This window comes from Thalassophryne amazonica, chromosome 17, assembly GCF_902500255.1.
Source record: "Thalassophryne amazonica chromosome 17, fThaAma1.1, whole genome shotgun sequence".
Taxonomy (NCBI): domain Eukaryota; kingdom Metazoa; phylum Chordata; class Actinopteri; order Batrachoidiformes; family Batrachoididae; genus Thalassophryne; species Thalassophryne amazonica.
Window position 1 is genome coordinate 33519322 of NC_047119.1, and position 17468 is coordinate 33536789.

The window sequence follows — 17468 nt, forward strand, 5'->3', positions numbered from 1 at the left end:
GCACACAACCCCTGATCTTCCTAAGTGATCTCTCATCCAAGTAATAACCAGAGCCCACTCTGCTTAGCTTCTGAGATCTGCTGGGATCAGAGGATCACAGAGCAGACTGGCTGTGCCAACTGTTTTACTATATGTAAGTAACATAAAAGGGAATTACTGAAGGTATAGTAAAATTACCTGGATGTGAGTCCAGTGACTCCAGAGGGTTAAAGGTGTTAACTTGCAGAGCAGCTGTAGCGCTACACCAGCAAATGCCCAAGTTTCACATGTTCATGACTGTGTGGTTTCAGCTTGTTTATTTTACATTTTTATTGCATTTTGATGAACATTTATATGGTCAGCATGTTAAAAAGAGAAACATTTAATTTCCATCATTGAACGTACACTTCTGTTCTAAAATGAGCTTGCACTTGAAAACAAGAAGTTATCAGTGTCACTTTCAAATGGCATTTTATGAGGAAGTAAGAAGTGAGTCCCAGGACGGCTGTGAGGCCCATTGGTGCTAATCCCTGGATTCTTTAGCGTGAAGTCTCAAATGGGACAATGCAGATGAAGTGTCTTGTCAAATGTAACCAACAGGTAGCATGACACGGAATCAAACCCATAACTGCATATTGGTAGCTCAACCCCTTATCCCACTGAGCTGCAGCTGTGGGGTTTTGTTCAGTTTGACCTGTCAAGGTCATGTGACCAATAGAAAGGTGATATGACTGTGTTTACCGGTAACCACAGGTGCATCTTTAACCATTTCCTCAAAATGGAGCATTCGGACAAAATTTTAACCTTTGCCTGTGACCTTGACTGAAGTGATTGTAATTTTTTTTTTTTAATCAATTATTTATTTATTTAATCTCATCTTACTTCATCCTTGGCTGACTGTCATTTCACCAAGTTTGGTGAAATGAAAACTCTGAGTTACTATATGTTGTTCGTACACACATGGTCAAGCAGAATAGAAAATAATACCCTCACACACACACACACACACACACACACACACACACACACACACACACACACACACACACACACACACACACACACACACACACACACACACACACACACACACACACACACACACACACACGTGTGTGTAAAAATATTTCCTTTCCATGCACTGGTGTTAATTACTGAAGTTATTAACTGGTCTGCACTGACCAGTCTCTAAAAAGTGTTTGGTTAACGTTTGATTTAGATTTAACAGTCTAACAAATGGACTTGATTGTGTTACTGTTTTGCACAGCGCGCCCTCAGGCTCATGGCGTTTGGACAGATCTACAAAGTGCTGGAGATGGATCCCCTTCCCTCAAATAAATCCTTGCACAAATATCCGTGGTGTGATAAAGAAGGTGAAGACCTGCTCATTCTTTTGTGTTTTGTACCTGTATGCCACTGTTTTAGCCGGCATGTTGCTTAAATATATCACCCACATGTGTTACTCTGTCAGTTTGTGTCACACTTTATTGAGGCTTAGTCTCCTGTTTGTGTTGATTTAAACACTTTTGAATCTGTGTTGTTGTGTCTGCTTGTTGACTTTTTGCTGGGCGATAACGATCACAATGACGTATCATGATAACATTTACGTCGATGACGATGTGCTTTGGACATTTATACTCCATGCAGACAGATCCAACATCCTTGTTACACAGCAGAAATACACGAGAATGTTTAGTTTTTAGTTTGCACATCAACGTGCGCGACCATTTCCTGCAGCAAAATTTTGTTTTAGACCAGTGATGAAGAAAAATGCTGGAAATAGGAGAAAACAAGAGGGTGAGAGGGAGAGTGGAACCGATGAAGGCCATGAAAGCACATGTGAAATTGAACTCGAATCATCCTCTAAAGCTGAGGAAATTGTTGACCCCCTCCACAAAAAAATTATCTAAGTGACACTTCAAGCTACACTGATATATAATACACAAACCTTTGTGACACTGAAGTCACCATCAAGTGACACACAAGGACACAGACACCTCCCATCGTGTTCTTTCACAATAAAGCTGTAGACATGCACGGCTGCTACAACAATAAAAATAAAAGCTATCTGGTATGATGTACAAAGTGCTAGCCAGAATAAATTCCAATACAATTTTAAGTACCTTCAATCTAGTTTAAGGTTTCAGTCGTTATGTGGTTACTTTTAAAACTGGCAGCGTGGCAATCCCTCGCTGGAGAGGAAAATTGTCTCTATGTAGATTCCTGGTCAGGATGGTGGAATTGTACATCCTGGGTCAATCCAGAGACACCTGTGCTTGAGTTTGTTTAATGTGGGAATGTTGATGCATGCTGACAAACACACGGCCCTTGACAGATCCGTAGCCTGGTCCGATAGCTGAGAAATCTTAGACAATCTGAGTCTGAAGACCTACTCCAGTCTTCATCCAACTTCACAGACATTGGGTTACAAGCAGTCACTTCCTCCACCTGATCTACTCTTGAGGATTTCTTGTTTCACCAGAGCCGTGTCGTTTTCAGGGTTCCGGTTGGTTCTTCATGGCTACCGTAGTGTCAGTGAGACACACAACGTCTCCGCCATCATGATAAATATCAATACTGACTAGTATGGGGAAAAATTAGTGATAATTTATTTATTTATTGTCATATTATGCAGCCTTACTTACAGTCGTACTCAAAATTTTTCGTACCTCATGGGGAAAAAACATTATTTTTTAAATTGTTTAGTTGTGAAACCTATTATGTTGGTACTTCCTGTATATCTTTTGTCAACATGTTGCTATGTACAAATCCACATATGAGTTGGCTAAATTTTAGTTACATAATACTAGATATGGCCAAAAGTTCTTTGCTCATGTTCAGAATTACTATTACCCCTGATAATATCTCAACAAAAATATCCTTTTTTGACCGTGCGTATTGTTTTCACTTCCCGTGACCATGCTAATCTTTGTCCTTGTTATTTCAAGATGTTCCAATGGAATAAATAACTTTTTTGTTGACCAAATGTTAAACGATGATGGAAACAAAAAGCATCTTTGTAGAAGAGTAAATAGAGGAAAAGTGTTCTGGTCATTCTCAGTTTCTGATCATGGCCAAGAAGAAGGAGCTCAGTCAGGACCTACGTCAGGGTCTTGTGGGTGACCACAGAGAAGGAAAGGGTTACAAGGCCATTTCAAAGCAGTATGATGTCCCTGTGGCAACTGTCCAAAGAATCAACAAGCACAAGAGGTTCAACACTGTTAAAAACCTCAGTGAGCGTGGCAGGAAGTGTAGAGTGTCCCGCAAACTTGCCAGGGAAATATGCAAAGGGGTCAGCAACAGCCCCCGGACCATAACCACGGCCCAAATTGAAATGCTTGACCAAGCAGGGATGACGGTGTCATGGTCTGCCATTGAGTGAGTCTTTAACAGAAGATGTCTGCATGGACAGGCTACTTTGCTTGATCATGCAGGTATGTTTGTGGTTGACCTCATCAGGAATGAGCTTATTTTTCCCACCCAGCATAGTAACGTAATAAGTCTGAGATGAAGGTCATCACAACATTATGATACCTGGCTACGGGAAAAATGTAAATTGCATGTAAATTCTATAACATTCATACAGTTATTAATGTCAAACTAAGCGATGTCAGCATCTATAACCTAAATGGTAACTTACACTCACCTGTTTGAGAAGAACTTTGCTTGTGTGCTGCAATCTTCGCTCTCACTTTGGATTGCATCACGTACCAGTATTTCTCATACTTATCTCTTCTCCGCCATTACCAGCACGGAGAGTAAACAAAGCAATAAGCTAATCAATATAATAATTGGCATGTGAATGAGGTACGTTCAAACATTTTGAAGTTGTGTAGCAATTCTTTTAATTTAGCTGAGTTTTATCATTATGACATTAAATTCAATTTTCAAGATTACACATTTCTTAATACATTTCAGCTTATATGATCAGTTGATATTACTGTTCATTCATATCTAGGAGTGCGGAGCACATTTGTTTTGTTTTTTCCTCTTTCCCTTTTTGTGACCACAGCTCTTAGAAGACTGTGTCATACCTAGCAATGGGGTCAACCCTGCCTCCTCACAAAGATAAGCATTTCTGTCCCCTCCTTGCTCAGAGTTACTCTCAGGCACTTCCTGGATCACTCTTAGGCTAAGATTCCTTGCTAGGAATCTTTCGGCTAAGTTGGGAGCGCTATGAGGACTCTGAGAAGCTTTGTGAATATGGTCCCAGAGTGATGGCTAGGAAACTGACCAACCTGACCCAGCTTGAGGCTTTCGCCAAGGAAGAGTGAGACAACATCCCACCGGAGACATCCAGGAAGCTTGTGGACACTTACAAGAATCGTCTTTAAGCAGTCATCAAAAACAAAGACGATGCTATTGACTATTAAAGAAAGATATTGAACTCAGTAAACTTAGGGTGTGAATAATTTTGAAAATGGCATTCTTTGAAAGTCCTTGAATAAAATACCCCTGAAATGAAGAATTTGTTGAATTGTGTGTTGTTATTCTTTCACTTGTTGGTCACATATAACTCATAAACAAACTTGACAAAATACATTTATTCCATCAGGAAAAAAAAAATAAAAAAATCACAAAAATGAACAGGGATATGAATAATTTTGAGGACGACTGTAAAAGTTTTCACATTAGAGAGAGACTAACAAAAAGCTACTGTATCTTGATTTAGGAAATTTCCAAAGAAACCTTCATGTGGAGCGGCTTCACCATATCGTGTTTCAAGACTGAAATGCATTTAGTACTGGCACTTTTGTCTTCCTTACTGTTGGCTGGTTCATCTGCTGTGTTAATCTCTGTTGGGTTTTGCTTTCTGCCACATTACCTCTCCGTTTTTATGTCACACATAAGTGTGGTATTTAAGTGCATGTTCATATAATTACCTCCTGCAGATGGAGATCGATTGGTCACTCTGTTTCCCTCGTTGCTATCTTATTCAAGGATTAGGTCTGAAGAGGCCTTACGAGGATGGAGCAATGGATGATAGGGACCTCATCAAGAAGATGAAGAGAAACCTGAGGAAAGGTATGCAGAGCAATCGCAGCCTGATTGAGGTTTAGTTACATTTTGGTGTTAGTTAATTTGCTTTAAATTCTAACATAACATCACTGTACTCAGCCCGCAGTGTTGCAGGACTTCTTTTAGTATCTAAAGAAGAGCATTACTGCTTTTTTTTCGCCCCAGTGTTCCACCTCCACCCTCCTTACATCCCTCAAAGGCAGATCAATGGTATTGATTGCTAACGTTTTAGTAGCCACCCAGCCATCTGTAGCTCTTTCATACAAGGAGAAGATGAACCATGATTAATGGAAGTGGAGAGGGATTGTAGGTATTGCAAACAGAGGGAATTTAATTGAAAGAAATATAGAGGTACCTTTATTTTCTGCTGAAAATCTTTAGCAAATCTGATTTATTTGGCACTTTAGAAGTGATTCTGCTTCATCCAACAATTGGTCCAGTTTGCACAATGCCAGAGGTACAATTATGCTGCATTCAGTGTGCCTCAGAACTCCAAATTACATAATTTTTGACCTCTGAGCATTCGATGTTCAAAGTGGGGGGAAAAAACAATAGATTTTAAAAAAACGTTTTGGGTAAGAACAAAGGAATACACTGAAATAGGTATAAAAACTTGGGAAAAACATTTATTTTCACTAGATTAATCCTACCTAAAAAAGATGCTGGTAAATTAGCCCATCTTTGAAAAACTGACCTTATATTGGACAATAAAGGATGAAAATTTGCAACCTGCTGAGCCTGAGGTGACCTAGTTACATTCACTTCCAAATACTTAAAACCAGAATGTGTCAGATGGAAAGGAAGATCAGTTTGTCTGTGTCACTGTGCAGCCACATTTATAGGTAAGCATTCACAAAATTTTTGAGTTCTTCCGTAATAGATGCTCAATGACTAGTTGGACTTATGTGACATATAAAAGTAAATCGTCTGCATACAGAGCAACTCTGTTCTGTGCTCTCACCAGTCACACCCTGGAACAAGGAAGAGGTTCTGAGACTTATTGATAGTGGCTCTATTGCTAAAGTGAAAAGTAAAGGAGAGGGGACAGCTTTGATGTGTACCATGTAACAGAGTAAAATACTTGGATTTTGCATTATTAGAACAGATAGAAGCTCACGGAAAGTATACAAGAGACAAAGAAATAAAGAAATAACACTATCGCCAAGAAATAAATCTATCACCAAACCCAGTTTTCTTCAGGGCTGTGAAAAGATGTTCCCATTACACTCTATCACATGTTTTTTCAGCATCCAGTGAAATTACCACTTCACAGAGATTACTATGGTGTTTTGAGTACAGTATGTTGAAAAGGGTACGCACATTAAAAAAGAAATTCCTTTGTTTGATAAAACCAGTCTGTTTATTTGATATAATACATAGAAGGGAGGATTCTAACGCTAACAGTTTGGCCAAAATTTTCTCATCTACATTAAGAAGCACGGAAGGTTGGATCTTTTCCTTCCTTGAGCAGTTATGAAATGGTGCCTGTCTCAACGTTGTGGGATAGGAACCCTTTTCCAGTCATTTCCCAAAAACTGACAAAAGTAACGGGGCTAATTTCATATGAAACTTCTTTTAAAAATCAGAACAGAATCCATCAGGGCCAGGGGATTTGCCTGACTATAACGATTTAATTGAGAATAAAACCTCTTCCAGATTAAGGGGAGCATCGATTTGTACTGCTTTTAAAGTAACACCTGCAAGGAATTGCTGCATATTTTCAGAGTTGGGAGCAAACTGAGTGGCCTAAAATTATTTAAAAACAGAATTAATTTCAGTTGTGTCAGATGCCAAAGTACCTGATGTTTTTTTTTTTTATTTGGTGGGTGGCAATGTGACGCCTGAGTTAGCGGGCCAATAAGCGAGTAGCTTTGTCACCATTTTCATAATGGTCACCACAACACTGTAGTAAAAACTTTCCCTTGTCGAGATCAAGTCAAACTGGAGTTGAAAATTAACCTTGCTTATAACCCTCCTGGGAAGGCTTCTGGGCATCCTGATGGTCAAGTTTTAAAATTTCTATAATAAGGTCTTTTTGTCTAGCTCTCCTGGACCTGGACAAGTGAGACAAATAAGAAATAATTTGCCCTCTAAGATAAGCAGTTAGAGTTTCCCATAATGAAGTGTTTGAGATGGCATTAGATTTATTACTAAAAAGTTATCACTAGAAGAAGAAATATACTCACAGAAGGTACAGTCAGGGAGTAGTAAGAGGGTGATCATCCAAGGAGGGTGAGATGTATGGTAAAGGAACAAGGCAAGAGATGACAACTGGAAGATAATTCAGAATTGCGTATTTTTGAAATTAAAGAGCCATTGATTAAAAAAAAAAATCAAATCAATTTTATTTATATAGCGCCAAATCACAACAAACAGTTGCCCCAAGGCGCTTTACATTGCAAGGCAAAGCCATACAATAATTACGGAAAAACCCCAACTGTCAAAATGACCCCCTGTGAGCAAGCACTTGGCGACAGTGGGAAGGAAAAACTCCCTTTTAATAGGAAGAAACCTCCAGCAGAACCAGGCTCAGGGAGGGGCAGCCTTCTGCTGGGACTGGTTGGGGCTGAGGGAGAGAATCAGGAAAAAGACATGCTGTGGAGGGGAGCAGAGATCAATCACTAATGATTAAATGCAGAGTGGTGCATACAGAGCAAAAAGAGAAAGAAACACTCAGTGCATCATGGGAACCCCCCGGCAGTCTAAGTCTATAGCAGCATAACTGGTAAGCATAACTGATCCAGTTGACAGGGTCACCTGATCCAGCCCTAACTATAAGCTTTAGCAAAAAGGAAAGTTTTAAGCCTAATCTTAAAAGTAGAGAGGGTGTCTGTCTCCCTGATCCGAATTGGGAGCTGGTTCCAGAGGAGAGGAGCCTGAAAGCTGAAGGCTCTGCCTCCCATTCTACTCTTAAAAACCCTAGGAACTATAAGTAAGCCTGCAGTCTGAGAGCGAAGCCCTCTATTGGGGTGATATGGTACTATGAGGTCCCTAAGATAAGATGGGACCTGATTATTCAAAACCTTATAAGTAAGAAGAAGAATTTTAAATTCTATTCTAGAATTAACAGGAAGCCAATGAAGAGAGGCCAATATGGGTGAAATATGCTCTTTCCTTCTAGTCCCTGTCAGTACTCTAGCTGCAGCATTTTGAATTAACTGAAGGCTTTTCAGGGAACTTTTAGGACAACCTGATAATAATGAATTACAGTAGTCCAGCCGAGAGGAAATAAATGCATGAATTAGTTTTTCAGCATCACTCTGAGACAAGACCTTTCTAATTTTAGAGATATTGCGCAAATGCAAAAAAGCAGTCCTACATATTTGTTTAATATGCGCATTGAATGACATATCCTGATCAAAAATGACTCCAAGATTTCTCACAGTATTACTAGAGGTCAGGGTAATGCCATCCAGAGTAGGGATCTGGTTAGACACCATGTTTCTAAGATTTGTGGGGCCAAGTACAATAACTTCAGTTTTATCTGAGTTTAAGAGCAGGAAATTAGAGGTCATCCATGTCTTTATGTCTGTAAGACAATCCTGCAGTTTAGCTAATTGGTGTGTGTCTTCTGCCTTCATGGATAGATAAAGCTGGGTATCATCTGCGTAACAATGAAAATTTAAGCAATGCTGTCTAATAATACTGCCTAAGGGAAGCATGTATAAAGTGAATAAAATTGATCCTAGCACAGAACCTTGTGGAACTCCATAATTAACCTTAGTCTGTGAAGAAGAGTCCCCATTTACATGAACAAATTGTAATCTATTAGATAAATATGATTCAAACCACTGCAGCGCAGTGCCTTTAATACCTATAGCATGCTCTAATCTCTGTAATAAAATTTTATGGTCAACAGTATCAAAAGCAGCACTAAGGTCTAACAGAACAAGTACAGAGATGAGTCCACTGTCTGAGGCCATAAGAAGATCATTTGTAACCTTCACTAATGCTGTTTCTGTACTATGATGAATTCTAAACCCTGACTGAAACTCTTCAAATAGACCATTCCTCTGCAGATGATCAGTTAGCTGTTTTACAACTACCCTTTCAAGAATTGTTGAGAGAAAAGGAAGGTTGGAGATTGGCCTATAATTAGCTAAGATAGCTGGGTCAAGTGATGGCTTTTTAAGTAATGCTTTAATTACTGCCACCTTAAAAGCCTGTGGTACATAGCCAACTAATAAAGATAGATTGATCATATTTAAGACCGAAGCATTAATTAATGGTAGGGCTTCCTTGAGCAGCCTGGTAGGAATGGGGTCTAATAGACATGTTGATGGTTTGGAGGAAGTAACTAATGAAAGTAACTCAGACAGAACAATCGGAGAGAAAGAGTCTAACCAAATACCGGCATCACTGAAAGCAGCCAAAGAGAATGATATGTCTTTGGGATGGTTATGAGTAATTTTTTCTCTAATAGTTAAAATTTTATTAGCAAAGAAAGTCATGAAGTCATTACAAGTTAAAGTTAAAGGAATACTCGTCTCAATAGAGCTCTGACTCTTTGTCAGCCTGACTACAGTGCTGAAAAGAAACCTGGGATTGTTCTTATTTTCTTCAATTAGTGATGAGTAGTAAGATGTCCTAGCTTTACGGAGGGCTTTTTTATAGAGCAACAGACTCTTTTTCCAGGCTAAGTGAAGATCTTCTAAATTAGTGAGACGCCATTTCCTCTCCAACTTACGGGTTATCTGCTTTAAGCTGCGAGTTTGTGAGTTTGTGAACAAGATCTAAGGTATGATTAAAGTGGTGGGTGGACTCATTTACATTTTGAGCAAAGCCAATCAAGTCTAACAATAGATTAAATGCAGTGTTGAGGCTGTCATTCTCAGCATCTGTGTGGATGTTAAAATCGCCCACTATAATTATCTTATCTGAGCTAAGCACTAAGTCAGATGAAAGGTCCGAAAATTCAGAGAGAAACTCACAGTAACAACCAGGTGGACGATAGATAACCACAAATAAAACTGGTTTTTGGGACTTCCAATTTGGATGGACAAGACTAAGAGTCAAGCTTTCAAATGAATTAAAGCTCTGTCTGGGTTTTTGATTAATTAATAAGCTGGAGTGGAAGATTGCTGCTAATCCTCCGCCTCGGCCCGTGCTACGAGCGTTCTGACAGTTAGTGTGACTCGGGGGTGTTGACTCATTTAAACTAACATATTCATCCTGCTGTAACCAGGTTTCTGTAAGGCAGAATAAATCAATATGTTGATCAATTATTATATCATTTACTAACAGGGACTTAGAGAGATATCTAATGTTTAATAGACCACATTTAACTGTTTTAGTCTGTGGTGCAGTTGAAGGTGCTATATTATTTTTTCTTTTTGAATTTTTATGCTTAAATAGATTTTTGCTGGTTATTGGTGGTCTGGGAGCAGACACCGTCTCTACGGGGATGGGGTAATGAGGGGATGGCAGGGGGAGAGAAGCTGCAGAGAGGTGTGTAAGACTACAACTCTGCTTCCTGGTCCCAACCCTGGATAGTCACGGTTTGAAGGATTTAAGAAAATTGGCCAGATTTCTAGAAATGAGAGCTGCTCCATCCAAAGTGGGATGGATGCCGTCTCTCCTAACAAGACCAGGTTTTCCCCAGAAGCTTTGCCAATTATCTGTGAAGCCCACCTCATTTTTTTGGAGAGAGAGAGAATGTGTGATAAGTGAGAAAAAAGAACATTCTCTGGCTTGTGGATTATGAAATTTCCAAGGATCAATGTATCCATTTTGGGTTATAAAGTCTGAAAATGATTTGGACATAGCAGAGGGGAGTTTTAAGCTGGAGGCAGAACTACCAAGTACAGGATCAATAATGCGATTTAGATCACCACCAAAAATCAAAAGGTGTGTATTTAAATTGGGGATCATCCCTAAAAGGTTATCAGAAAATTTGGACCATAGACATTCACCAGAACAACAGGATTGTGCAGGATAGTCCCTACAATATTGAAATATCTTCCATTTGTGTCTGTGATTATTTTAGAAAGTGAGAAATGTATTTAGTTATGAATTAAAATTTTGCTGGAGTTAAAATTTGAGTGGTAGATGTGGCCTATCCATGGCTTTATAAGTCTGTTATGATCTTTAATACATAAATGAGTTTCTTGGAGAGAAATCACACCTGTTTTAAGATGTTTCAAATGGGTGGAAACCCTAGACCTCTTTACAGGACCATTCATGCTCTTCACATTCCAGGATAAGAATCTAATGGGACTACCCATAGTACTACCGTCAGCCATATGGGCACTTTCTTAGTAGTATTACTGTGTGGGTACTTTGTATCTGCATTTAGGATTAGTGTTCAGCACTGTTGCCTCAGAGCAAGAAGGACCTGTGGCCTTTCTGTGTGGAGTTGGCATGTTCTCCCCGTGTTTGCATGGGTTTCCTCCAGAATAAATTAATAAGAATAGTATAAGAAAAAATGAGATAGAAAAAACAAATAACGACAAACACCAACGGGCCAGAACACCCCCACCCCGCACCCTCTTGGTCCCCTTCCCCAAATGAAGAAGACTCCAGTTTATAACAAACATCTGCCACAGGCTCCAACCACACTATCCTCATCCATCCAGCCATTTTCTTCCGCTTTATCTGGAGCCGGGTCGCGACTATCCTCATGACTTTATAAAACCGAACCAAAAAAAGAGTTGACCTCAGGTAATAAAGGTCTCAATATAAAGAACAAAAAAAAAATATCTTCAAATTCAGTGAAACATATCTTACTAAAGCTATTAATCCATGACACATCGAAGTAAGTACGGGAAATTAGGAATTTATATACATACATACAGCCTAAACAGCCGGTGTGAACAAAATGTCCAAAAAATATTATATTGGCCTTTCGAACAAACCTACTGTAATTGAAATTGAACTTTTAATTTACATCAGTCCACAAATGAGCCATGACAAGAAAAAACGTTGCATGTTTCTGCAGCTTAATTGGAGTCCACCTGGGGTAAATTCAGTTGATTGGACATAATTTGGAAAGGCACACACCTGTCTACATATAAGGTCCCACAGTTGACAGTAAATGTCAGAGCACAAACCAAACATGAAGTCAAAGGAATTGTCTGTAGACCTCCGAGGACAGGACTGTCTCAAGGCACAAATCTGGGGAAGGGTACAGAAACATTTCTGCTGCTTTGAAGGTCCCAATGAGCACAGTGACATCCATCATCCATAAATGGAAGAAGTTCAGATCCACCAGGACTCTACCTAGAGCTGGCCGCCCGTCTAAACTGAGTGATCGGGGGAGAAGGGCTTTAGTCAGGGAGGTGACAAGAACCTGATGGTCACTCTATCAGAGTGCCAGCATTTCTTTGTGGAGAGAGGAGAACCTTCCAAGATGACCTTTTCTGCAGCAATCCACCAATCAGGCCTGTATGGTAGAGTGGCCATATGGAAGCCACTCCTTAGTAAAAGGCACATGGTAGCCCACCTGGAGTTTGCCAAAAGGCACCTGAAGGACTCTCAGACCATGAGAAGAAAATTCTCTGGTCTGATGAGACAAAGATGGAACTCTTTGGTGTGAATGCCAGGTGTCCCTACAGTGAAGCATGGTGGTGGCAGCATCATGTAGTGGGGATGTTTTTCAGCACCAAGAACTGGGAGACTAGTCAGGATTGAGGGAAAGATGAATGCAGCAATGTACAGAGACATCCTGGATGAAAACCTGCTCCAGAGCACTCTTGACCTCAGACTGGGCTGATGGTTCATCTTTCAGCAGGACAGTGACCCTAAGCACACAGCCAAGATATCAAAGGAGTGGCTTCAGGACAACTCTGTGAATGTCCTTGAGTGGCCCAGCCAGAGCCCAGACCTGAATCCAATTTGAGCTTCTCTGGAGTACTCGGCCTTGAGCTGGTCCAACAGCTGATCAAAATCAGAGCGCACGGATTCAAGAGAATTGATGTGTAAACTGTGGTCACGCACGTCAGATTGGACACTGTCTTCCTTGGACGACAAACTTTCAGAAGAAGGCTTAACGTTTGCAGACAGAACAGCTCTGTAGTCTTCCAGCCGAAGGCTAATTTCCGCCATAGTTACAGGTGCAGCAAGCGGCGAAGTTTGTCTCTCGTTCGGAGTTACTTTTGGACATTTTGCAGGTGTTCAAAAAGTGGTGAATAAGAAACATAAAAAAAAACTGGGATTCCAAACAAAAAATGCCAGGTTTGCAAGGTAAAACAAAATTGAATAGGGCAACGGAGCGAGCCGAATACGCAACTACTCTTTAAACACCAAATATCCTGCTAATATTTTATTAGAAGAAAAATACCGAAATAAAGATTTTATTGTTTTAGCAGTGATGTGCTGAATATCATATGTAACATAACATTACAGGAACAACAGACATTCTTGTTAAAGAAATTGTTTTAGTCCTGTCACACCTGGGGAGGGTGGAGCAGGTAGCTGACTGAAATAAAGAGTTGGGCTACAATACATAGATCTGGGTTTGATCCCCGATCATGCTGTCTGTCTGTGTCTTTGATTAAGAGACTTCATCTGCGTTGTCTCATGTCCACCCAGCTGGAAATGGCTGGAGGAGTAACCTGCAGTGTTATTTGCGTGCCCCAGCACTTCTCCATTTGGGGACTGACATCAAATGTGGAAATCAGATAAGAAATCCAACTTCAGCTGCCATTTTGTCAATGATTTCCAAGTTTGTGGGTGGAAATTCTGAGTTTCATTTTCCATTGAATGCAGCATTAGAGATTTGCAGCAAAACCAGATAAATATAAATAACACAACAAAAATATTGAGTACTATTGTAATATGTCAAATTATTTTCTGTCTTAAATAAATAAAATCTAGATATTCTTTGTGTCAGAAGTATTTTGATTGAATTGTAATTTGTGACAATCATTTATATTTAAGTGTCAGAAAGGCATTCAAAGTTTGTAAGCACAATTCAATTAGTCTTTCTTCTGTTATATTGCCTTCATCTTTCTTGTTTTTCTGATTAGTTTTGGACAGTAAAGCCATAGACTCCAACCACCCAATGAATGCCCTCATGCGGTTGAACCAGATCCGGCCGGGGCTACAGTATCGCCTGCTGTCCCAGTCTGGTCCGGTTCACGCTCCCGTCTTCACCATGTCTGTCGACTTGGATGGAGCCATTTATGAAGCTTCTGGATCCTCAAAGAAGACCGCCAAGCTCCATGTCGCTGTCAAGGTAAGAAGACAAAGTGACCACTTAGCTAACAAGTAAACAGCTAGCCAATACTTTGGATACACACGGATACACACCATAATTCTCAGTGTGGACACTCGGAATGCAAGACTGTTTCTGAGTGGTTTGTGCACTGGCTTCCAAAACATAGGGTTCCTGGTTCAAGACCACCCATGTCCATTCTCCTTTTAATGTGGAGTTTTGTCAGGAATAAATTACTATGAATGGATGTCCATGTGGATCCAAACTCTGATTCACTCTTTTGGAGTCTTTGATTGCAGCAATTCCTTTGTGACATTTTATGCAAATAACCTACCAGCCTATGGGGTGGACAGACCATATCCTTTTTGGCTTTGTAATAGCTTTTTGAGTGGAGACATTTATTTTGAACTAGTAGTTATTGGGTTTTATGTACATGTTGATTATATACAGTACTGCTTTAAAGATTGTGAACCCCTTGAGCTTTTACATGTTTGAAATTTTTTGGGACATCAGAAAACAAAACAAAATTCAGGGTTTTTATATTAAAATTTCTGAAATTGTGGATTTTAAACTCACAGTGAAAAGTAATCTCTACATCATAAATGAAAAGAAATAAAAATGTAAAAGCCAAAATGATGGTGTGAATAAGTAAGTGCACCCTTTTGTATAGCACATATAAACCATCACTTTTTACCCCCGGTCTTCTTCAGACAAGTCAAGGGGATGGCTACATGAACATTTCAAAGACACTGAATGTGTTATATACTTGATTTACATCAGTTATGAAGAAATACAAACAGTGTGGTACTCTATGGTAAATCTGTGTGGAGTAGACAGTTCTCATAAACTAAGCGACCATGCAAGAAGGAGACAAGTGAGGAATGTCTTACTGTAGCAAAGACTGTTGTTAACCATCGTGTAAGTCCTGTTTAATGTGTTTGTCTGCATGTATAATGGTGATGATTGTTTTCTCTCCCTGTGGCGGAAAAGCAAAATGTTTCCATGTAACTGATCTCTAAGGTTCCAGAGTATCCTGTATTTCTTTACCATCATCCTTTTTTTTTGCAAAAGCATTTCAAATTCTGCCTGCAGCTCCATAATTCTCAGACAGAAATTAAAATTTAATGTACTTGATATTGCATTTTTATTTTTTAATCCACATTTGTGTGAGTGGATTCAGAAAGAGTTTAGGATCTAGATGGCAAAATCCTTGTAATCCTAAAGCGGTTGTGAACACAGGGACTCTCCACAGACCAACCTGGGTTAATCCGTTCTCTGATCCATTCCCATAAAAGACTCTGTCTCTCCATTTCTCTCTTTCCTTGTCTGTTCTCTTTCTCTCACATATTCACCTTTTGATCTCTATTTCTTCCTCAATTTCTCTCCATCTCATGAGCTTTGTCTCTGTCTTATTAGTATCACCTCTCTGTTTGGGTCAAAAACCTGTCATTCTCCTTTTCTTCTCTGCTTCAGTGAAGTTTTTTTTTTTTTTTTTTTTGTACACCATGTTATTTCTTCCTGCACTGATGTATTCTTCCATATGCTCGTTGTACTTCTCCAGGTCCTTCAGGCAATGGGCTGTCCGACCGGTTTTGACTCGGACCTGGATCCTATGAGCTCAGACGAGAAGTCGGATGGTGAAGGAAAAAGTGAGACGTCCACACACAGTAGCAATAACCCAACACACTCCTCGGATAGCTCCAACACACTGGAGGTGAGGACAAATTATTGTATTAACACAAAAATGATTTTCTTCTGCACAGTATAATTTTCTTCATTAGTATTCAAATAAAGGATTCAAATTCAAATTTATTCATTTATATAGCGCCAAATCATGATGAGGTTGCCTCAAGGCGCTTCACAAAACATAATTTAAAAGCACAACAAAATGAATTAAAAGATTAAAAACACAATAAAAGAATAAAAACACAAATAAGCAAAAAGAATAAAAGAAGACATGCAGTAACATAGAATACTAGTGATAAAACAGAGAAATGTGTCTTCAGTCTAGATTCCACAGAGTCTGATTGCCGGATGTGGGCAGGCAGATTGTTCCACAGAGCTGGGGCACGGTATGAAAATGTTCTGTAAACTGCTGACTTTTTATTTAGCCTAGGAACACATAGCAGACTTGCACCCTGTGAATGCAGGGCCCGAGCCGGTACATAGGGCTCAACCAGGTCGGCCAGGTTGGGAGGTGCCAGACCAAGAACAATCTTGTAGGCCAGCAACAACACCTTAAAATCCGATCTCAAAGAGACTGGAAGCCAAGAGACCATATTATATCGATAATATGGTCAGAATTTGCCGTTTCTGGAAACTGTTTAGGATTTTGACCCACATGGGGTAAAAAACGGAAAACAGCATAAGACACTTCCTGTAGTGATGTTGGAGTGGGGTGGGCTTTAACGACACTCAGCTCAGTAATTTCATAGGTCATGACATCATTCATTCATTCATTTTCTATATCCACTTGTTTTGATTAAGGGTCAAGGTGGAGCCGGTCTATTGCAGATCCAGGTCATGACATAAAATTATAAAAATTCCAGGCTTCCTCTCTTTACATGATTTTCAAACAAAACTTCAATTACGAAAACACACCTATACAAACAAGTTTTTAAAAACATGTATCGAAAGCATTTAAGACTGAACGTGCCAAAAAAATACAACAGGAAAATAGGTGACTACGCTATTACGTACATGCACAACGTGCACAAAAACACACAAAAGCCAGACTATGTTCTAGTCCTATTTGAATGACGGTCCGTTAACTGAAGTTCTTCTTCAATTTTTTTTTGCTCTGTACTTCCAGGTGCGAACTCAGGGTCCCATACTAACAGCGAGCGGGAAGAACCCCGTCATGGAGTTGAATGAAAAGAGACGAGGCCTGAAATACGAGCTCATCTCTGAGAGTGGAGGCAGCCACGACAAACGCTTCGTTATGGAGGTACGAATCTCACGTGCACACTGTAGCCAGAGCATTCAGTTGTATTGTAAGATACAGCAAAAATAGTAACAATATTCCTAAACTTTGGGAAAGCCTTTGAATACATATCCCCCCCCCCCCCCCCCCCCCAGTTTAACACAGCTCAAAACCAATCATTTCCATCATCTTGTAACTCACCAAATTAAAAGAATTTTGATGTACCAGTTCAACTCTGATTTTCTTACATTACTTCCCACAGATGTGTCGGACAACTGCAGGATAGAGTACAGTTGGTTAGATGTTAGATCAGTGAGGCCTTAGTTTCAGCTGTACTTGTCAGTCAAAGACATATTTCTGGCCAGAAATGTACTAAATCAGAGAAGTAAAAAG

General features: G+C 39.7%; 1 protein-coding gene and 1 long non-coding RNA gene across 4 annotated transcripts in view; both read left to right on the forward strand.

Annotated features, from left to right (window-relative positions):
• LOC117529379 overlaps window positions 1-17468 on the forward strand; it is an 883736-nt gene that overhangs the window by 293152 nt on the left and 573116 nt on the right. The window lies entirely within an intron of this gene.
• strbp (spermatid perinuclear RNA binding protein) overlaps window positions 1-17468 on the forward strand; it is a 259677-nt gene that overhangs the window by 217501 nt on the left and 24708 nt on the right. For all 3 annotated transcript variants that reach the window (XM_034192127.1, XM_034192129.1, XM_034192128.1), the window contains 5 exons: window positions 1247-1352; window positions 4921-5004; window positions 13965-14173; window positions 15714-15866; window positions 16965-17099. In XM_034192127.1, the coding sequence (XP_034048018.1) occupies window positions 1247-1352; window positions 4921-5004; window positions 13965-14173; window positions 15714-15866; window positions 16965-17099 (687 nt within the window). The remainder of the gene's footprint in view (window positions 1-1246; window positions 1353-4920; window positions 5005-13964; window positions 14174-15713; window positions 15867-16964; window positions 17100-17468) is intronic.